The sequence below is a fragment of the Rhincodon typus genome, chromosome 24, assembly GCF_021869965.1.
Source record: "Rhincodon typus isolate 14 chromosome 24, sRhiTyp1.1, whole genome shotgun sequence".
Lineage (NCBI taxonomy): Eukaryota > Metazoa > Chordata > Chondrichthyes > Orectolobiformes > Rhincodontidae > Rhincodon > Rhincodon typus.
The window spans coordinates 41,509,923-41,532,783 of NC_063355.1; the positions used below are offsets into that span (position 1 = coordinate 41,509,923).

At 40.2% G+C, this 22,861-nt stretch overlaps 1 protein-coding gene across 3 annotated transcripts in view; it reads left to right on the plus strand.

The window, feature by feature from the left end:
- Positions 1-22,861, plus strand: part of tango2 (transport and golgi organization 2 homolog (Drosophila)) — a 153,250-nt gene that overhangs the window by 111,747 nt on the left and 18,642 nt on the right. For all 3 annotated transcript variants that reach the window (XM_048611174.1, XM_048611173.1, XM_048611175.1), the window contains one exon: positions 6,683-6,797. In XM_048611174.1, coding sequence (XP_048467131.1) covers positions 6,683-6,797 — 115 coding nt within the window. The remainder of the gene's footprint in view (positions 1-6,682; positions 6,798-22,861) is intronic.

The window sequence follows — 22,861 nt, forward strand, 5'->3', positions numbered from 1 at the left end:
CCCCATTTCTGATGAAGGGTCTAGGCCTGAAACGTCAGCCTTCCTGCTCCTATGATGCTGCTTGGCCTGCTGTGTTCATCCAGCTCTACACCTTGTTATCTTCAATTCTTTAACCCCTTATTCAGTCAAAACAAGTCAAGAAATCACTCTGGCCCAGAATTTTCCACTGGAACTTCTTTTATGAGGTAATCTTCACCTCTGCTAGAAGCAGATCTAATTCTCACTTCCGGAATTCAGGGAATTGGCAATCATTGCTCAAATTGACAGCCTATTCCAGAGATCCTCTATTCTCTGGGAAAAGATTCACTTCCAGATATCTAAGCATGATGTGGCTTTCCATGCTTAACACAAAAGCAAAATGCTGCAGATGTTGGAAATCTGAAATAAAAATAGAAAAAATTGGAAATGCTAAGAAGATCTAGCAGCATCTATGGACCAGCAGGTAGGTCATGACCTGAACAGTGGACTTTGAACTCATGGATCAGAGGGTTCCAACAGTTGGAACCTTCCAGGAGGCAATCTATTAACAAGCCACTTCTTCATTTGCTGTGTGGGTAAGAATAACATGATTTGTGGAAATGGGAGCCCCACTATGAATGCCCACAATACTGGCATCTCACCAGTAGTCTCACCATCTGAGGAGGACCGAATTGAGGCAGGTCAGTGAGCATAAGACTGCCTCAAAATGGAAATCCTTGGAATCCTCACTAAGATTTGTGAAAAACAAAAAGCCCATAGGATCATTAATGAGAGTGGAAACACCTCCCATCACAGGAAGATTTATGGCTAATCCTGTGGCATATTCAGGGGTGCAGATGCAGGGGACCAAGCAGCTTTTCCACCGAGGGTGGCCAGCCTTTAGAGATTTTATCAGGCAATCACAGAATTGGAGTGCATGTCTCTGGTTCAGGAATAGCCTTTGTTTGATGTTGTTGAGCAGATATTCAAACTTTCCCCAAGCAATTATCTTTAATTGCATTCTCTTGCTGTGACCTGCTCCTACAGTGTGGACAGCAACCTGCCCTCACTGTTATGGAGATGTCAAAGTGGCCCATGTTTTTTATTAACAGAGAGTTGGTCACCCTGATCCAGCCAGGAAGGTGCTTCCAAAGCTACTGCCAACCTCTGCAGTCTGTGGGCACCAGTCCCAATATCGGGAAGATCTTTGTGACATCAGCAACTTGCTCCCTCCTGCAGCAAGAGTGCTTGCACGCAGGAATGATCAGGTGCTAATCCAAAATCCAAATTTTAAATTTTGCTGCTAATCCTGCCTCTAAATCTACCTCTTCAGATCCAGGAAGATTCCACTTGTTTCTCTCTCCACAGAAACTGCCTGCCTAACTTACTGAATCTTTCTCGCATTTTCTTTTTTTATTTTTAAGTTGTGACCTGAGTTCTCCACACCCTGCTTAACTGGGGAAAAAAGTACTGTTTGAACCCAAATCATATCCTAGGCCATCTTACAAACTCGCTCAGATTATTCTTTAGTCTGTGATTTTCTGGAGTGTAAAGTTCCAAATGTTTTAAATTGTCTTCACAACTGAGATGCTTCAAACTGGGAATTAAGCTGGTGGTTCTCCTCTGTAATATTTCCAATAGCTCTGTGTAAAGGTGACCAAAATTGGAGACAATATTCAGTCAAGTATTATGATGAATGTTTGTTTGTTTTTGTCCCAAGAATATATTTTAATCATAAAATTTATGGAAGCATATTGCATGACAATTCAAAGTTGACATTATTTGAAGCGCAAAATCAAATCTGTTACTTCCAGTGCTGTATGTTATTCATTACATTTATAAATAGTTAATATTTCCATTAATCGTCGTTGCACATCAAACTTACAGCCTGAGGGGTTTTACGCAATGTCAATCCCCTTTGGCTGAAAGGCCTTAGTGGCATTACTTGTTTTGACCTCTGCAGCTGACAAAGATGCTGTGTACAGCGTGTTAGGCATGCCAGATATTTTGGGCAGAAACAACTGTGGAATGAGCAATTTGTGCCTCATTCAGGTGCAGTTACCTTATTTTAATCACATCTACAATAGCATTGTCTATTTCTAATTTTTTGAAGAAATTGTGATTAACAAATGTATGAACTGAGGCAGCTTTCAAACCTAACTTAGATTTTTCAATTAACATTGAATTTCACAAGTCAAACTCATAACCAAAAACCGGATTCACTTACGCTACTTTCTGATTTAAATAATTCTATGTTGAGATTTAAAGCTGTTTCCTTCATGTATTGAAGCCAATTTTTACCAACTGAAATCTGCCAGAGAAAAACATATAATTATGCTTTTTGTTTCAGAATTACAAACAGAATAAGCACCTGCTACCCAAGCAGTGCTTCTATTTTTAGTCTTCACTGCCACCTGGAGACTGACCTGTTTTCTCGTGCATTATGCAGCACTGACAGAAGTTGTAGCATCATCATCTTAGCTGTCATTCCAGTTGCCAAAAGATGAGGTGGGATGAGGCAGAACCAGCTGCATTAGGGAATTGTTTCACTAATAAATTATTTTTAAGAGCTGTCTTCCTGAGCTTGCATTAAATTTACATTTAAAAAGGTTCTTTATAAGATTGAATTTAATCAAAGAGCGCTATGAATTAAAGATTTGTTTGGCTTATTGCATAAATATATCTCAAAATGCAATGCTTAGACTTAAAACACTACAAAACATTTTTTGTACTCAGCTGTCAAGATCATAACATAAGAACAGGATCAGGACATTCATCCCTTATGTAGAATTGACAAAATGCACACAAGCCTTTTGGTACCATTGATCCATGTCAATGCTTATATTTCATATAAATGTCCTCTGACTCAATATCATTAAATCCTTTCAGCCTTACCTTATATTCCGTTCTCTCTGCTGTATTAATCTAAGTTCTATTTATGTGCATTTATTCTGTTTGCTTTATTTACTCTTTTTTTTTGTGGTCGTGTGTTCCAAATTCTCATCGTTCTCTGGGTAAAGAGGTTCTTCCTATTGGTAGCTGTCTTGTATTTATAGCGCCAGGTTTTGGAATGTCCCACAATTGGAAACATTGAGCAGAATCTTACTTTTATAACTGCTTAAAAGCAGAAGGTACTACCTCTCAGGGATGTGAAGCAAGTTGTCTCAGTGAATGCATCCCTCTTGGATCATCATTTCTGCATGCACAAGTAGAACACTAACTTTAACGTGTAGGGAGCTCTGAAGGGCACTGAAACCTTCCAGACTTCAACTTCTGGGCACCTTATGTAAAAGGCACCTGAACAGCATTTCACTTTCTGTGAGTCAGAAGCATCACTTTGGGAGATGTATCACCAGACAGAAAATGGCTCCATGTTGCGGCAATTCCTCCCTAAGTATGTTCCTGCAAACCATCTGGGACAGAAGGAAAGTACTATTTCTATGGAATAACACAGGAGACCATTAATCAGGCAGCCTTGACTGAGGTCGGTGCCTATGGGTGGCTCAACATCCTGCATCCAGTGCTGCAGGAGATGAATGATAGCGCACTTTCACAGTATGTGCCACTGTCTGCTCAATGCGTTATGCCCCTATGAATGCAAGTTTGCATTGTAAGTTTTCTACTGCAGAAGACTGGGTGCCAGGCATCATCATCAGATGCCTCATATGCACTGAATATGTCTTAATTAACTAGAGCGCCCAATCTAGTACTACTTGCACCATAGTGTTACTGACTCTTGGACATCTGCCAGGGTTCACAGTTAAAAGATAAAATGAGCAGTAGGGAAGGCGATGGCCTAGTGGTATTATTGCTAGACTATTAATCTAGAAACTCAGTTAATGTTCTGGGGACACCGGTTCGAATCCCACCACAGCAGATGGTAGAATTTAAATTCAATAAAAATCTGTAATGAGGAATATACCGATGATCATGAAACCATTGTCGATGTTTGGAAAAACCCATCTGGTTCACCAATGTCCTTCAGGGAAGGAAATCTGCCATCTTCACCTGGTCTGGCCTACATGTGACTCCAGACCCACAGCAATGTGGTTGACTCTCAGTTTCCCTCTGAAATGGCCTAGCAAGCCATTCAGTTGTACCAGTCACTGCAAAGTCTCAAAGAAATGAAGTCGGATGGATCACCTGGCAATGACCTAGGCATCGGAAGAGACAATGGCAGAAACAGCCCTGCTGACCCTGCAGAGTCCTGCTGACTAACATCTGAGGATAGTGCCACAATTAGGAGAGCTGTCTCACAGACTCTTCAAGCAACAGCCTGACGTAGCCATACTCACAGAATCATATCTTACAGACAATGCCCAGACACCACCATCACCATCCCTGGATATGTCCTGTCCCACCAACAGGACAAACCCAGCAGAGCTGGCGGCACAGTGATATACAGTTGGGAGGGAGTTGCCTTGAGAGTCCTCAACATTGACTCTGGACCCCATTAAGTCTCATATGCAAGGAGAACTCCTGCTGATTACCATGTACCATTCTCCCGAAGCTGTTGAATCAGTACTCCGCCATGTTGAACAACACTTAGAGGAAGCACTGAGGATGGCAAGGGCACAGAAAGTACTCTGGGTGGGGGATTTCAATGTCCACCACCAAGAGTGGCTCAGCAGCAGCACCACTGATCGAGCTGGTCAGGTCCTAAAGGACGCAGCTGCTAGACTGAGTCTGTGGCAGGTGGTCAGGGAACCAACAAGAGGGAAAAGCATACTTGATCTCATCCTTACCAATCTGCAAGCTGCAGATGCAGCTGTCCATGACAGCATCGGTAAGAGCGACCACCGGATAGTCCTTGTGGAAATGAAGTCCCGCTTTCACATTGAGAATAACCTCCATCCTGTTGTTTAGTACTATCACCGTGCTAAATGGGACAGACTTCGCACATGTCTAGCAACAAGACTGGGCATCCATGAGGTGCTGTGGGCCATCAACAGCAGCAGAATTGTACTCCAGCACAATCTGTAACCTTATTGCCCGGCATATCCCCCGCTCAACCCCTTACCATCAAGCCAGGGGATCAGCCCTGGTTCAATGGAGAGTGCAGGAGGGCATGCCAGGAGCAGCACCAGGCATACCTGAAGATGAGGTGTCAACCTGGTGAAACCACCAAACAGGAATACGTGTATGCCAAAGAGCATAAGCAGCAAGTGATACAGAGCTAAGCGATCCCACAGCCAATGGATCAGATCTAAGCTCTGCAGTCCTGCCACATCCAGTCGTGTAGTTCCCATGTATTCCAGCCTAACTGCATCCTGATATTTTGGCCCAGAAACTGAGCAAGAGGTCATTATAGCAAAGTGAACAAAATAAATCTCATGGAATGCTAAACAAAGGATGATAAGGTTTGAATGGTAGAAATCAAACATTCCCTCAGGTATCTCAGCCATATTTGACTTCAAGCTCAGAGTGTCCACATAAGTTAATCAAAACTCCTTCAGTTTCTAATCTAGCCACTGATAGATTCTCTCAAGCCTGTCTGCTATATCTCACTGCGTTGCTGGCTTTTTCAGCAGCATCATCATCAGTTTTGCTATCTCAGCATCTCTATCCCACTCCCCCTTTCTCGTCACCTGAGGTTCCATCTCTCCCTCTGCTAAGTTGTCACTCTCCTTGAGCTAGGTTATGCAAGATGCAGCAACCATTCATTACTCTGGAGACATGGTCTGCTGAGTACTGGAGTGTTCCTCACAAGTGGTCCAGGCAATGGAAGCACATCTTCAGTAGACCAATTGTCTTTTCAATGATAGCTGAAGTGGATGCATGAGCAACATTGTAACACTTCCAGCATCTTAGAGTCATAGAGTCATACAGCATGGAAACAAACCCTTTGGTCAAACTTGTCCTTGCCCACCAAGTTTCCAAAATTGAATTAGTCTCATTTGGCCCATATCCTACTGAACCTTTACTATTGCTGGTGCTGTCCAAATGTCTGTTAAATGTTGTAACTGAATCTGTGGGTTATGTGTTGGGATGATTAGTCAGGTCTTCTGGGAGAATGTCTGACCACCCATAAGCCTGCCCTGGAGATAATGCAAGGAGCAAATGCTTGTGGCACCTGAGAGTTGTGTGGAATCTAAGCATCATGACAGCTTCTTGGATAGTAAACACACACCTTCAGGAATTGTTGCCTGTGGTGATGCTCAGGAAGGTTGAGGGAAGTCATGAATGGAACCACAGACATCAGTGTACAAGCGGCATTCATCTACTGCAGGGACGTAGAGGGCCTACATAATGCTGAGCAACTCTCCAAGCCTACACATCTTGGTTAAAGTCATACTTCTTAGAGTTTGTATTCCTTCAAGAGGTAAGTAGACTAACCTAATTTTCCTCAGTAATCAAGCAATGAAACTGAGGGAGCATCCTAACTCAATTTCAATCCTGACCTCACTCGCTATTTGCCTTCTGACTTTATACATTGCTTAGTAGGAATGGGAGAAAGTAATTGCATGAGTGAAAATATTTTGAAAATGAACTGTTCTCCTTTTTTGATGCTAAACTTTGTTCAATAGTACAGGTGAAGTGTACAAAATTCAGTCTATAATTTTGTAAGACTTATTCCAAAGCAACCAATTCTAAGTAACTTTGATCTCCATGCAGAAATGTTTCTCCAAGCTCAAAGGCGTTTATATATTTTTGATAAAGTACAGGATGTGCCAACCATCGAGAGACTTTATTTAAATCTGTTTTTCTTTCTAATATTTTCAAGGTCATCTGGTGGCAGATTTCCTGACTGAGGAGGTAGAGGGTTTAACTTACTTAAATAAAGTATCTTCAGAAGGGCATCTGTACAATGGATTTAACTTGATAACTGCAGAGTTTAAGTAAGTTCACCTGGAACATTTGTTGACTTTCGGTACAATTGAAATAAACACAAATACATTATCGACATCATTGACATTTACCTCTAGTTTGGTGCTGCTGTTAATCAGCTCAGGGGACAAGGGTTTCTGGCTAATCTAAAGCCATAGCAAGATGGGATTCAGGTGGAAGACCCCTATCAACATTGACAGTAAACAACTTTTATCACACGCAAAATGCCGGCGGTAGACAGCAGGCCTGGTGTGAGTTGATATTTCAGATTGATGAACTTTTGTTCTAACTGAGTATTTCCAGCAGTCTGTTTTTATTTCAAATTTCCAGACTCTGCAATATTTTGCTGTTAATCACACATCTGATTTGGAGGTTCAGCTATCAGCTTTCTAAGAATAAACCTTTAACCAGAACATAGATATCTGACCACCTGATTCACAAATGCATTCGATTTAATGAGCAACCATTTTTCCGAATTGTAAGTTTTCCATTGGCAGATCCTTGTCAAGTCTGTCATTCTCTAAATTGTATATTAAAAGCCATGAGCCCGCACAACCTGTATTTTTTTAACTGATCTGCTGATGGTGATAGTGTTGTGGAGGATGGACGGCAGTGTACGGTTAGAGAACAGGGCAGTATATGATTCAAGTAGGAAATACTTGGTATTCACAGACCGGAAGAATCAGAACAGTTTTACTGTCAGAGTTTATTCCATGCACACTGTCACAGGAATTTGACCAAGTGGTTGTTACAGTGTAATGGTATTACATCTGTTGATGTTGTTGAGATGTTCACTTTGTGATGTATTAGCTAGATTAAAAGGCATTTAGGAGCAGCTCCTCAGGCTGAGATCTGGATTGATCATTGCGCATGAACCAATGTCTGACTTTAGGCTCACCTCAAAGGTTTTTAGACAAGTCCATAATTCTTTTTGGAGCCCTGTTAATAACAATGCTTAGTATTCATGCATCTCATGAACATTCAGTGTAGAATTGTGCTGGATCATAGTGGAGTGAGAATCCAGATTCTGTGTCTGTTATTATTGATTTTAAACCGACTTGACTGTACTAACAAGTGAACCAGTCAGCTGCAATGATGATCCTGCAATAGCACTCCCAACATAACTTTCTGACTTTTGATCATGCTCAATTCTTCTAATGTTCTTCCTCCCCCTGTATAATAGGGTAAGTGTGAATACAATGTGTGAGGAGACAAATGATACTTAGCTCTGTTGTACAAAGGCTTCATGTGATTGTTCAAAATTCTTCTAACTTGATTACTGATATAAAATACGTGGGACTGAGTCTTAACTGTTTTTTTTGGTAGTGATACTGTCATCCAGTTTCATGGAGCGTTTCTCTCCTAAGGCCTAGAAGTTTTCTCATTGAATCTTGCCAAACTTGTTTAGTTAACTTCCTACTCTGCCCCTCTCTTCCAACTTTAGCCCCAAAGAGTGAGTGGTAAACACAGAGGGCAGCTCAGCAGGTCTGCCACCGTCTGCGAAGCGAAATCAGAGTTAACGTTTCAGATCCGGGGTCCATTCTGAGGAAGAGTCATGAAATGTTAACTCTGATTTTCTCTTCACAGATGCTGCCAGACCTGTTGAGCTTTTCCAGCAACTTCTGTTTTTGTTTCTGATTTACAGCATCTATAGTTCTTTTCAGTTTTTATTTAGGAAAGATTCATAGTTTGGGAGAGTGAAGTGGCTGAGACATTTACTGGACACGATGCAGACAATAGTGAGAGTTGAAATCCATAAGCCTTGGTGAGATGTGTGTGCAGTGACCCTGTTAGGAGTAGTGAGTGGCAGTCCTATGACGGTGAAGTAGCAGAGAGAAGATGATGACACATTCCCTTGTGGAGCATAGAAGATCGTTGACCTTTTCCCTGCACTGTTCCAACTGCTGTGCACTCCTATCTACCTCTGACACAATACAGACCCGAGCCACTATGTCAGTGCAGGCTGGCTGTGTCTGGTGGTGTGGATTTCTGTGGTTGTCAATCAGATTAAAACACTGCAGTTCTCTCCACCTTCTCGCCCACCAACAACTTCAGGTCTTTGTCCACAAAGGGGAACTTAACTTCCTTTTTTGAGCCATTTCCTCAATGGAGCACCATAGTGTGAGGGGCATCTCCTGGCTTGTAGCATCTGAAGTGATAGGAAGCTGGATTTCAAGTTTGGGACCATCGGCATGAATGCCAGAATATCTCATCAGGGGCAAGCACCTCCACTTCACCACCACACAGTTGGACTAGAAGGATGTTGAAGAGCTGAGTTGTATCCTTAACAAGATGGAGAATGGAAAATTCTGTGAGAAAAGTCACAGCGTCATTGGCAGACTGGGTGCCAATCTCACTCATCAAATTCTAAATGGGAAAATTCAGTCCACAGAATCTGGTTTACTTAAGAGTTAAGGTTTGAGAACCACATTATTTTGTGCCATAAACTGCAATGTTGAATTGTCAAGTCGATAAATACAGTGGGACAGTGTTTTGCTTATGCTTTAGTGAAGGAATGTGTGCAGAGTTTTCAAGTTACTGAGGCCAGAATTTGAGGATAGGCTGGAAGATGGGAAGATATGAGACACTGTACCCACATTTTCTCATCACCATGACATTTTCCCTGTGGTAGAAATGTTGGCACACTGGCTACCCAGCAAGAAACTAATTTAACTAATTAAATGCAACTTATGGGCACTTTACATCTTTGGTTGCATTTTGCCATGGCAAGATGGGCCCACTGCCACGTGGGAAATTGTTGACTGAAACCCAGGAGCCACTCCCTGGTGCTTTTAGGGGTGGCCCTATTTTATGAGCGCATAGTCCACAGCACCCCTTAAATCATTCTATTTATCTGACATCTTCAAAAACCTCTTGAAAATCTTTCATGTCTTTTATTGTCTGATCAGTGAAGTTTACAGCACCGAAGAAGACTTCTATCTATGCTTGTAGTCTTGAAATAAAGCTGTGTGTTCTAATTCCATTGCATTATACCTTGCTTCCCCATACATTTTTTCGTTCTGCCTTTTTAAGTACTTTTTTAAATACATTATGTTGCTATAATGTCTAACTGAATCACCATTTATAGTGAAATATATCAAGTTCTAATTGCAGTAATGTCAATCCTCTCATATATCAGGAAATAAGTTGTTTAAATACCAAGCAATTTTGTTAAACTATTATGAATTGCCTTTCCTTTCAAACATAATCTAATTGACTGTTGGTTTCTGAACCTCATTAATGTCTTACTTAATCTGTTAACAGTCAAATGAGGCTATATTTGATCCCCGATTCATCTATGGTTATAAAAACAGATATAGACTGTGGTGCTCAAAGACCCACAATTCCATTGCAACCCTCTACCCGTTTTATTTTCTTCATAACATTTCCATAAAGGAAGGAAATAGTGTTCCATGCTTTTATTTTGTTCAAAATTTGGTTTTAGTCATAAGAGTGAGCTCTTATTAGCTATTGGCTTCGTTGGTTAATATTGGTAAAATTGTCTCCCTTATTGTGTCACATTTAGAATTTCATAGGCCCATATTCAATAGACCCATAATTATATTGCCTGAACACAACAGTAGATTTTGCAGTGTAAACATAGGAAGCCAAGATGTACATGTCCCAGTCATATCACAGTAACTGCTAAAGCACTAAGTATGAAAGCATGTTTAATTGTAAAAGGAGACCTGATGATAGCATCAAGACTCAGCACAAATTAGATCTTTAATGCTATTGTGGTTCCAGACAATGGGCCATTTATATGAAAATCCATTCAATGTCCTCTGTTATGACCAGGTGAGGATGGATTGAGTGGCTCCCCTCTTGTCCCTCCCTGTTTGACCAGCAACAGATTCTGTTTTTTTTAAAAGCATATACTTCTCAATTCAGAGAGGGTTTAATGTTTTGTTGTGATCATTAAAGATATAGATTTGTCTATGTTTTAAAGAGAAAAAAAGGTTGTTTTCTTGTTCTTAACTCAGTCGAAGTAAAAATTTTTAAAAATCTCTTTCACACACACTGTCCAAGTTCATGCCTACGTGAATAGCCAATCAAAATATTGAACAAAACATAAAAAGCACCAAAGAATGACAAAATAAAATTAGGAAAAAAAGGGTATAAGAGAAAGCCAGGTGGAAATGAAAGTACAGTAAGAGTTTTGATAGATACTTCACAAAACAGTTAACAAAGTGAGAAGGTCCTATAGAATGAGAGTCTGGGAATCGTTGGTGGAAAAATGAGCATGGCGGATGAATTGAACAGGTATTTTGCGTCAGTCTTCATTACAGATGATCCAAGTAATTTCATAGAAAAATGGAAATTAAAGGAAGGGAGGAAATAAATAAAATTGCAATCGACAGAGAAGTGGTACTGAGTACATTTTTTTGGAACTTCAGCCTAACAAAGTCTCCGGGTCAAACTCATAGAATCCATACAGTAGGCAAGCAGGCAATTCAGCCCATAGAGTCCATACTGCCCCTCTGAAGACATCCCCCCTAGATCCACGCCCCTCACCCTTCACCTATCCCTGCATTTCCTATGGCTAAACCACGCTGGATATCCCTGGACACTATGGGTAATTTAGCACGGCCAATCCACCTAACCTACACATCTTTGGACTGTGGGAGGAAACCAGAGCACCGGGAGAAAATCCACACAGACACTGGAAGAATGTGCAAACTGCACACAGACGGTCAACCGAGGGTGAAATTGAACCCAGGTACCTGGCACTGTGAGGCAGTAGTGCTAACCATTGAGCCACTGTGCCACCCTTACGATAGACTTAATCATAGAATCTGAAAAGAAGTAACTAGTAAGATAATTACTGTGTTAGTTTTAATTGTCCAAAATTCCCTAAAGGTTCCATTAATAAAAGTCATGACACACACTTAGATACTCAACATGAAGACAAACCATTAGACATAATCACTCGGATTTGGTTACAAAAGGAATGCACTCAGATATATTGCCATTGTATAAGCCAGGCAACTGGAATTCACCAGTTATGACCATAACTGGGTCACTGGTTAATTGGGAAAAGGTCCTGTGACAAACAAATTAGTGCTCTGTGTTTAGACAACTATTTCTTCAGAGAATGGGGCCAGCAAATGAGTTGCTGAAGATCCTAAGTGGGTTCCCTCTCTCTGTCTGTCTGTTCCCAGATATCTTGCAAGTTTCAAATGCAGTCTGCTGATCTAGATTTTCCATGGGCCACAGACAGAGATTTTAAAGAACTCAACCCAGTAGCTGCTGTCTCTAGAAGAACCGATAAATCGTCCGTGTATATCTTTAAACTGCCCTAAACCTGAAAACAAGTGGATCATCAAGTCCAGCCCGAGGCCATTCAAGTCAGCAGCCTTAAGAGCCATACAACTCTTTAATCTTCAATGGATTCTAAACTGCCTAATCTGCCCTCTTTTTCATACAGATATAAAATTAGGAGTACGCCACTTTGTCCCTAGACTGTGCTGTGCGATTCAATAAGATCATGGTTGACCTGATTACTCCATATTTCTATTTATCACTGATAATCTTTCATCCCCTTGCACATTAAGAATCGATCTAATTTGCCTTCAAACTACTCAAGCATTCGAGGATATTGAAGGGACTGAGAGTGGAAATTGCAGAGGCACTGGCCATAGTCTTTCAGTCTTCCCTGGACACACGCTGGAGGTGTGCAAAGTTCTGAGGGGCACAGACAGGCTAGATTGGGAGAAATGCTTCCCCTTAGTAGAGGGATCAGTAACCAGGGGACACAGTTTTAAGGTAAAGAGCAAAAGGTTTAGAGGAGATTTGGGGAATTTTTGTTTCAACCACGGGTTGTGGGTATTTGGAATTCACTGCCTGAAAGGGTGGTAGAGGCAGGAACCCACAAGACATTGAAGAACTGTTTAGATGAGCAATTGAAATGCCAAAGCATTACAAGGCTATAGACAAGTGCGGGAAAATGGGATTAGAATAGATGGATGTTTGTTGACTGTCTTGACATGATGGAACGAAGCACTTTCTATGCTGTAAAAGATGTATGACTTAATGACATGGGAAATGGTACAAGTGGACAAGAGAGTTACAAATGTGACACCCTTGTTCAAAACTGGTTATAAGGATAAGACCAGCAATTTCAGTGATGGTGGAACTTTTTGAAACAATTATTCAAAATTAAAATGTAAAAAACAGTACATGAATTAAGAGGCAGCGTGAATTTCCTAAAGGAAAATTATGTTTAACTAATTTGCTGAAGTTTTTTAACGAGATAACAGAGAGCAGAACTCACTTTCTATAGCATTTTCAGTGCTTACTTGGTTAATACTTTTTTTTAAAAAGTCAATCTCAAAACTCTTACTTTTTTATTTCCAGCTTTCTTTCATTCTCTAATTTTTCTGTCCTTACTACCATATTGGTTTGTTCTTTCGAAATCCTATGAGATCCCCATTGTTATAAAGCGGAGGTTGACCCCACCTCTGAGAACTAAAACCAAAACCCCCAAAGAGGAACACCTTGCCCTATAATCTGTAAAAGGAGTGTAAAATGTGGTGTAACCTTCTTTTCAACAACTTCTAATAATTAAATGAAATAAATCCCCGACACTCATTTTACAATCAACAAGTAACAATTTATTTATTTAACTTTAACAATGAACAAATTAACTAAACTATTAACAAACTGAATAAACCCCTTCTAACTACTGACCATTCCCAAATAAAACAAGATTGTAATGGTATGCTGTTCCAATAAATACGAGTCCCACTCATTTTTTAAAAAAAGGTAGAATTTAGCCTCTTTAAATTACAGCCAGGTTACGTGTCTTCCGGAATGCTCTGTGCCTCCTTCATCGATTCTTCTGTCAGGAAGGCATTCTCTGTTGGTTCTTCTGTCAGGAATGTTAACTAGTTGTGCCATGGGTACCCTTGGTATTTCGATGGTGCTTTGTCTAAGACTTAGAGGAGACTGTGAGAGCCAGTAATTCTCTCTTGAAAGCTAAGGGCTCTTAACTCTGGTGGATAGCAGTTAGCTCAGCTGTCTTTGTCCAACTGTCCCTTATTTTACACCCTTGATGACATATCAATTTCTTACTATAGGATTGGTCCTATGTTGTCAAAACCATCAGATTTAAATTTAATTGGTTTTTGGTATCAAATTGATTGGCTAAATTTAAAACCCTGTTGTCTTGGTAAACTGCTGCTTGGCCTGCTAACTGTATGGCCTTTCGGTACAAATGTTTCAATTCGGGTGCTCTCTGTGTACTTGCAAACTTGCAAGCTGTTGCTCGCAGACATCCATTTTACATCTCTAAGCACAGAAAAAGCACATCATCTTTTAAAGGGACCACATAATGCTCTCCCCCCCCCCCCCTCCTTTGCATTTTACCAGCACCAAATTCTAACTTCCTGCCTCCCAATCCACAAGTACTCTGCCCAACTTCACAACACCAATATTTAGGAAAACCAGCTCCTGTTTTTATGTCAGACCACTACTAAATTAACTAATGAAAATAATTAACAACTTAACTGTAATAATTAACAATTGTCCATTGGGGGCAATGTGACAAAGACAAAAATAGAGGATGGTAGGAAGAGAGAGAAGGGATTAAATTAAAATGGAGTTGGGTTGGGGAGAAGGAAAAACAGCTCTTAAATGTGTGCTCTCAGGTACACCAACTGTTCTGTTATTCCTTCAGCATGTCCTTACAGGGACAATCTATTACAATATTGTTACATCCTGTTTCCACCGCCTATCCCCCCTTCCACCTTGCAGCATTCCAAATCCTGTCCCATCCTGTAGACTCCCCAATTCCCCTTGAATGCTCACCATTTTCCGCCACAACCCTTGCAGTCTCCTATTTCCCTGCCAACCCACAACACTTGTGGCCTCCCTACCTCCCCTCAGCCTCCCTGTCTACCCCAGCCCCTTGCAATTCCCTATCTCCCTCAGCAGTAACCCATCTCCCCCACCATCCATGCAGCTCCCCTGTAATAATGAACCCAGTTGATGATAATCCTGGACCAATCAATACCCAGAATTAAAACTGTCTTGATAGATTAAAAGTTTATTTTTGCACTTGGCTACCATGGGAGTTAGCAACTAAACATATTCACCCAAGGCTGTAATTGTTCCTTTGACACAAGAACAGAAATTCATTACACAAAGACGTAAAAAAAAGCAAAGCTCTATGTATATGTGTTAGAGAGAGAGAATGTGTTAGTTAATTTAGAAAAAGATCGTAACTTAAACAGTACAAATACATTTTTCCCCAGCAATATCCTTTTTAAATACTCAATCCTACAGAAATATCATTCCTAACTGAACTCTTTAATTTCTCACTTAACTGACTCTTTTCAGTTTTTCTTTTTGGACTACTGAAACAGTTTAAAGACATATTTCCAGTTTGTATGGTCTGAATTCCTCTTCACATCTCACAACCTGGAGATTCTACAAACCTATAATCCCAATGCTGGCATGGAAACTGCTCTTCTGAACTAAAAACTCTTTTTTTTTTCTGCAAACATGATGTTGAAATCTGATTCTTCTGAACAGAACTCTAACTACCAATGTCACCTGCTCGTTTGTCTCTGTTTGTCATAAACTCAATTAACACTATGGGTATCTGGCTGTGCTATTACTAAGTACTATGGTTATTTAGAAATGAGGTTACATTTCTAAATGACCTTTTTTTTAAAAAAGAAGTAATCTTCGCAGAATTCACCAAAATCCATCTACCTCCATTTTAAAAATCCAAATTCCCAAATGATAATAACATATTATGTATTTTTATCACACCCATCTCTCCCCAACCACCTTGCAACCTCTCTATTTCTCCCTGCGGCCATTTCCTTCCAGTCAACTTTTGCCATCAGCCTGTATGAATATCCTAGGGTGTTTTGCAGATTTTGGGGACAAGTTCCCCTACTGCCCTCATGCATTTGAGTTTTGTGGACCACACTCAGGAATTTCTACATTGCCTAGTGAATCTGCACTCACAGCACAATCCTTGCAATTTGATCCTTAGTGATTGTCTTTGAAAGGAAGTGTTTCCTGACATCTAACTTTCTTTTAATATTCATTCTTGGGTTTGGGAGTCACTGGCCTTTATTGCCCATGATAATTGATTAAAAGGAAATATTTTTTAATTTGAACAATCGATGAGTGGTTTGATAGAGATGTATGTCTTACCAGGCAAGAGTCAATTCAGTGGTATGGAAACAAAGGTTAGACCCAGAGAGCTGACAAATTTCCATCACCGAAAGACATCACAGAACCATTTGGATTTTTTTGACACTGCAACAGTTTCATGACTTTTTTTTAACTGATTTTAACACTTTCTTTCCAGATTTTTTAAACTGTACTCAAAATTTCAAACTTCCAAGTTAGGATTTGAACTTCTGTTCTCTGCATTATTAGACCAAGTCTCTGGATTATTGGGCCAGTCACATGAGCCACTTCGTTCAACTCCATAGTTCTAAGTTTATGTAATTTATACCCATGTCCAGTTGGTTTTTCCCAATGTACCTAGCATAGGTAGCTTTTCCAAATGTACCAAATCTAAGCCATCCCTTATTTTAAATGCCTAGATAAAACCTCCACAAAATATATGACATTTGGAGTAAAAAACCAAGGCAACTGAGGGTTCTTAAACTGAATGTAAATCAAGTGACATAATCTGGTTCTTTATCAAGGGCTCTGTATTACTTGTGAGGACACTGAAACGGTATTATAGATGAAGCCTAACCATTGAATCATATAGCATGGAAACAAACACTTCAGTCCAACTAGTCCTTGCCGACCATGTTCCCAAAGCAAACTCGTCCCATTTGCCTGTGTTTAGCCCATATCCCTCCAAATCCTTCCTATTCATGTACTTATCCAAATGTCTTTTAAATGTTGTAACTGTACCTGCATCCACCACTTCATCTGACAAGTCATTCCACGTACAGACCATTCTCTGTGTAAAATAAACTTGCTCCTCATGTCCTTTTGAAATGTTACTCCTCTCACCTTAAAAACATACCCCCTAGTTTTGAACTCCACGACCCTAGGGAACTGATCCTTGCTGTTCACTTTATCAATGCCCCTCATGATTTTATAAACTTCTATAAGTTCACCCCTCAACCTCCTAACCTTTAGTGAAAAAAGATCTGGCCAATCTTTATAACTCAAACCTTTCATTCCTGGCAACATCCTGGCAAATCTTTTCTGAACCCTTTCCAATTTAATAATATCCTTCCAAGAGCAGGGCAACCAGAACTGTGCACAGAAGTCCTGAGAGGTCTCACCAACGTCCTAATTTCTACAGTCAAAAGGTCTCAGCAACGAAAGCAAGTGTGCTAAATGCCTTCTTAAACACCCTATCTATTGTGACACAAACTTCAAAGAATTATATAACTGAACCCCTAGGTCTCTGTTCTACAATACCACACAGAGCCCAAACATTAATTGTATAAGTCCTGCCTTTGTTTGTTTTACCAAAATGCAATACCTCTCATTTATCCAAATTAAACTCCATCTGCCATTCCTAAACCCACTGACCCAGTTGATCAAGATCTCTTTGTAATCTTAGATAACCTTCTTCATTGTCCACTATATCATCAATTTTGGTGTCAGCTGCAAACCTACTTACCAAAAACAGAAATGCATTTTTTGAATTTAATCCTATTGGCAATAGATGCTAAGATTGCACTTGCTTTTCAGTATGCTTGTGACATTGTATGGACCTTCGAATGTCCACATACTATAACACATTGGTGCTCCTCCGGTTCAGCAGCCTTAACGCAACCCTGGATGTATATTTGGTTTTGAGACATAGAAACATAGAAAATAGGAACAGGAGTAAGCTGTTCGGCCCTTCAAGCCTGCTCCACCATTCAAGACGATCGTGGCTGATCATCCTTATCGTATCCTGTTCCTGCTTTCACTTCATACCCTTTGTTCCTTTTAGCACTAAGAAGGTTATCTAACACCTTCTTGAAAACATTCAATATTGTGGCCTCATCTACTTTCTTTGGCAGTCACAATGCTCTGGGTGAAGAAATTTCTTCTTGTCTCAGTCCTAAATAGCCTAACCCGTATCCTTAGACTGTGACCCCTGTTTCTGGACTCCCTTGTCATCAGGAACATCCTTCTTGTATTTACCCTAATCTTTTTAGAATTGTATAGATTTCTATGAGATCACCGTTGTTCTTCTAAATTCTGATGATAATGGTACTAACAAATCCAGTCTCACTTCGTATGTCAGTCGTGCCATCCCAGGAATCAGTCTGGTAAACCTTAGTTGCATTCCCTCCAAAGCCAGAACATCCATCCTCAGGTAAGGAAACCAAAACCATGCACAATGCTCCAAGTGTGGTCTGAACAAAGCCCTGTACAATTGCAGCAAGACATCCTGTTCCTGGGCTCAAATTCTCTCACTATGAAGGCCAACCTCTTCACTGCCGGTTGCATTCTGTATGCTTACTTTGAGCAACTGTTGTATAAGGACAGAAAGGTCTCGTTGAATCTCCCCTTCCTCCAAAATATTGCCATTCAGATAAAAATCCATCTTCCTGTTTTGCTACCAAAATGGATTACCACATTTATCTACAATAACTTCATCATTTCACACTTGTGTGCACAGGAATTCTTTTTTAAAAGCCATACCCTGAACATATCTACCTGTAACTCATCGAAGTTCTTCCCCACCTAAATATTTGTATCATCCAGCGTACTAGCAGACTCCAGTGATGGTACACGCACAACCTGCTGTTTAAAAGTTGGTCTACGTCACTGCAATTTCCTATATGCGTCAACATGGATATTTTGTTATTGACATTGTATTTTTTTGATTACACATTTTGAGGATGATGTTTGTTTCTTATGGTCTCTCTGTTCCAGTTCTAGAAGCAATGTGAATAGAAAGTATGAGTAGAAATCACTTTGCCAGATTTTTGCACCCATTTACACATAACCATTTCCAAGAACTAAATGGATGCGGCAGGAAGGTCCTGTCTGAAGCAAGCAGAAGGATTCATATCCTTTGCAACAAGTGCAGGAACAATGTTATGATGTCTGTTGCTTCTGGCCACGAGATTTTCTTGATATTATTCAGCCTTCCTATACTGTTCTTAACATCAAACCTAAAATGTGGAGGGCATAGAGAAAGTTCGAGGATTGTTGACTGATGAGTTTAATCTGCCAAGGAGAGGCCTCTATAAAAAAAAACAAACAGCCACTCAATGCCCAAGTCCATTTGAGCGCTGGAATGTTTTTAATCCTGCTTGAATTGTTCTGATTGAAATGTTTCAGCAGTTAAGTTGCCATTGATTCATAGTTCTTGCTGCTTCAGCAGTTACTAACAAAGATGATCAGTGGACTTCTAATTCACCAGAGTGTTGAACCATGTACACAAGGAAAGGCTAACAAGGATAGTCATGTGAGTGATAACAGCACAAAAAGCTGCATTGATTGCAAGGATGGACAGAATGAGCTGACTTATTTTGGATTCTATTCATTTGGGACTTCCTGGCCCTCTTGGTTCCTGTCCACTGTGCTTTATTCTCCAGCTGAGTGAACAAACTGACAGCCTCCTGCTCGGCTTCTGTTGTGTCATTTGGTCACTTGGCTGTTTGCCAAAACAAACCAGTGGCAATCCAAGCTTTTGTGTATGCTTTATTTACTTCATGTCCAAAACTTCCCTCATGTTTGGCACAACCCCCTGCCCTCACCCATCTCCCAACTGCATATAGGGTAATAATGTGCAAATTATATAGTCAAAGATGAGTAGCTGCTGGAACATTTTGCAGGCTATGAGACCTTGGAATGTGTTCGTGAATTGTGGAACTGTTGTGAAATATGTCATTTTGCATGACTTTACTTTTGTTTCATAGCCATTACTAGGATTAATTTATAATGTTCAATGACATGATCAAGTTTGCTTGTGGCCAGGGTTTTAATCGATAAATTAGTCAATGCAGGAGATTGACATGCAAAATTTATTGATATCAGATGTCTTTAATCTGTGATCAAAGTGTCGGCTTAATGCAATTGCTGCTTGAATATCCTTGCAGGTCAAGCTGACTCCCTCAAAGATTTATTTAAAAAGCAGTTACTGCTCACACTCTGGGTACGGTGGCAGCCAGTTTTTCATTTCCATTGCACTCTTGTGATTCAGATAAGAATGGAAAGCAGCGCAGGCAGTGCTTGTGAATGGAATCACAGGCTCAGTCTGTGAATCTATGTACCCTTCCCCCAAACCTGCATTGTTCTTTTCTGACTTGCTCTCAATATTAACCCTATCAGTTTCGATGTTCCCCATGTTACCATCCAACCCTTTCATTGAACTCTTAATCTCTTTACTCCTGAACCCCAATCCGACAGCATAGTGATGCATTTCCCCCGGACTGAATACCAGGGTCGTGGTGACTGCCAGTGATTCCCCTACCACAGTACCATGTGCCCTCCATGCACCATCATTTCCTATCCATATATGTTAAGTATCCCTCTCCACCCTTCACAGTGGTTATCTCCTCTGCCTCCCAATGGACTGCTTCCAATTGACTTCCCCACCATAGCAGTGGCCCAAACACCCCTTGACTTTCAGTGAACAGATTCCCAGGACTTACCTGCCCTCCTGGCCAACTTAGAAGAGCCTGACTGCTGACTGATATCTAAGGGAATTGCTTTTGATTTTTAGTAATGATGAATTCAAAGGGATGTGTAGAGAAAACAATTTGCTGAATTTTTAACTAATTTAGTGAATTTTTATAGAAATATTTTCCAATTGTGTAAGTGCCTTCAGGAACTTGCTCCAATAAGATTTTCTCAGATCTTTCTTTCACTATCATCAGTGTAGTGATTGTAACGAGGTTAGCCTGAATATGTGTTCTCTGATTGGGGCTGTTAATCTGGTCCAATCAGGGAGCCCTGGCTGACCGATATATACAGGAGTGTCACAGGTTCTGTTCACTCTGAGAGCTGGCTCTGGGGAAGCTGGATTAGTGTCAAGGGCTTTCCACACGTAAATAAAGGGTGACTTCATGACAGGATATCGGCTTCTGTGAAACTATTTCATTCAGAATGCTGGATTTCAAAGCAACGATTATGGATTTGATGCACATTCATTTTCATGGTTGTATATTATTAAAGCAGAGAAATCTGATAGTTTAATTTTGATTTGAAATGATTAGTTACTGCTCCATTACTCAGTTTGCATGTATGTACAGTATGAAACCTCAGCCAGTGGCACCCCACCCCTGGCGTTTGCTGATTCCAGCTGGCAAAACAAGAAAACTGCTGGAATTTTCTGAGGTGACTTTATTTCAGTTAAAAATGGAACGAGCACCATAATATCAAAATTTGCTTCAAAGTGCTTCATTTAGAACCATCTGTAATTTCAATGTTTTGCCATAAGAATACAAAGAGAATACTATTTTACTCACCACCACACCCCAAGTTCAAGTTCACTCTTGTGAAAAGATGGCAATTAAGGGTGAGCCCTCATAATTCTCAGATTTCATGTTTAATGGAAATCGCTCAGACTGGAAGCCTTTTATACTATAAATACCAAAGGACTTGACCTCTTATTTTAAAGTTCAATTATATGAAAAGGAAGGCCAAGTTGTACTTTTTGATTAAAAGTAGTTACCGACTTCATATATGAAAATACAGTCTTAACAGAATTTCCTTTGACCTTTTTTAAAGAAATATGCATCTATTTTATCATTGCTGTAGAAATCATCAAGTAGTGTAACTCTCTTCCTGCCAGACTGCTCTGACACCATTAATTAAGGGACATTTTATACAGAATTTCCCAATCTGTGGTGTGTTTTTTGCAACAGTTCCAGAGTGGGTTTTGCCTAGTTTGTAGTTGTGAACCCTCATGGAGGTCCTGTGTAATGATGCAGAGCCTTAGTTGTATTTGCTAGAGACCCTCCTGCTGGGTCTAAATGGTGATGAAATTAACTTTTTAAAAGTGTGAAAAAACCTTTCAACTGTAATTTTCTTCAATTAAAAACAGTAGAACTCAAACCATAAGGAAATGTAAAAAATTCACAAGTTAATTAACATTTTTGGTTCTCTTTTGCCCCTTCCTCCTTCCTGGATCTCTTAGAGAGGAGTCCATCATGTGGAAAAATGGAGGTGTTGAGCCTTCTATATCCTCCTCCTCTAGGATATTCCAAGGTTTCTAGTATTCAGCTTATGAAGAGTAAAGATTGTTGGAACCTTTCAGGCAGTGCCATGGACTGAAGAACACATTTGTTTATTCTTGCTCATTTTTCCCAAACACAGGCCACGTTGTGCTTTCAAATGTGCCGTGAGATGAGATGCTGCATAAGGGCGAGGCAGTACAAGGATCACCAAGGATATCCTGACAAACCATCTTCAGAATTTATTGAATAATTGGTTTCCAAGATTAGGAATGAGGGTACTATTTAAGAGGAGAGAAACTGAAGTAAAAATATATTGATTCGGAGCAGATAAAATTCCCACAAGCATCACTAAAATCACTATCACGTGGAACTCTCAGAGCTTGAATGCTTAAGTTTATATTTTGGGACAACATAATTGTATGAATGCTCTTGATTGGCTGTTATGGATATTTTGAGTGGGGCTTTTCTTTTTTTCTTTAGGAACAACTCTAAACAGTCTTTCAACTCCTATCCCCCCAAACAACTCTGAGGAACCCACCCTTAGATTTTTCAATGGAGGTAGTAACTGCAAAGAAAGATAACATAAACTTGAGAAATACTGATCAGAAACAGAGAGAGGTTCCTGCTCAGGAAAAAAAACAAAGGCTTAATTCAGCTGAGGCCAGCATTGATTTTCGGCCAACAAATAACTTCCACTTAACAGATTGTATCCAAGCAGCTGAAATAAATTTAGAGATGGGACCTCCTGGTACTGAATGCATAGGTTAGAATGATTGTTCTTCTGTGACTTGGAGTTCAGGTCAAAAAGAACTGACAGAAAAGTTCATCATCCAAGAAACTATTTACAGCAAAGACTCCCTAGACTTGTCAGTGAAGTTTCTCCAAAATGCCAGTATTTGACACGCTGCCCTTTAATCATTACAGAGAAGCACGTAGCTATTCAGAAAGAACTTTGT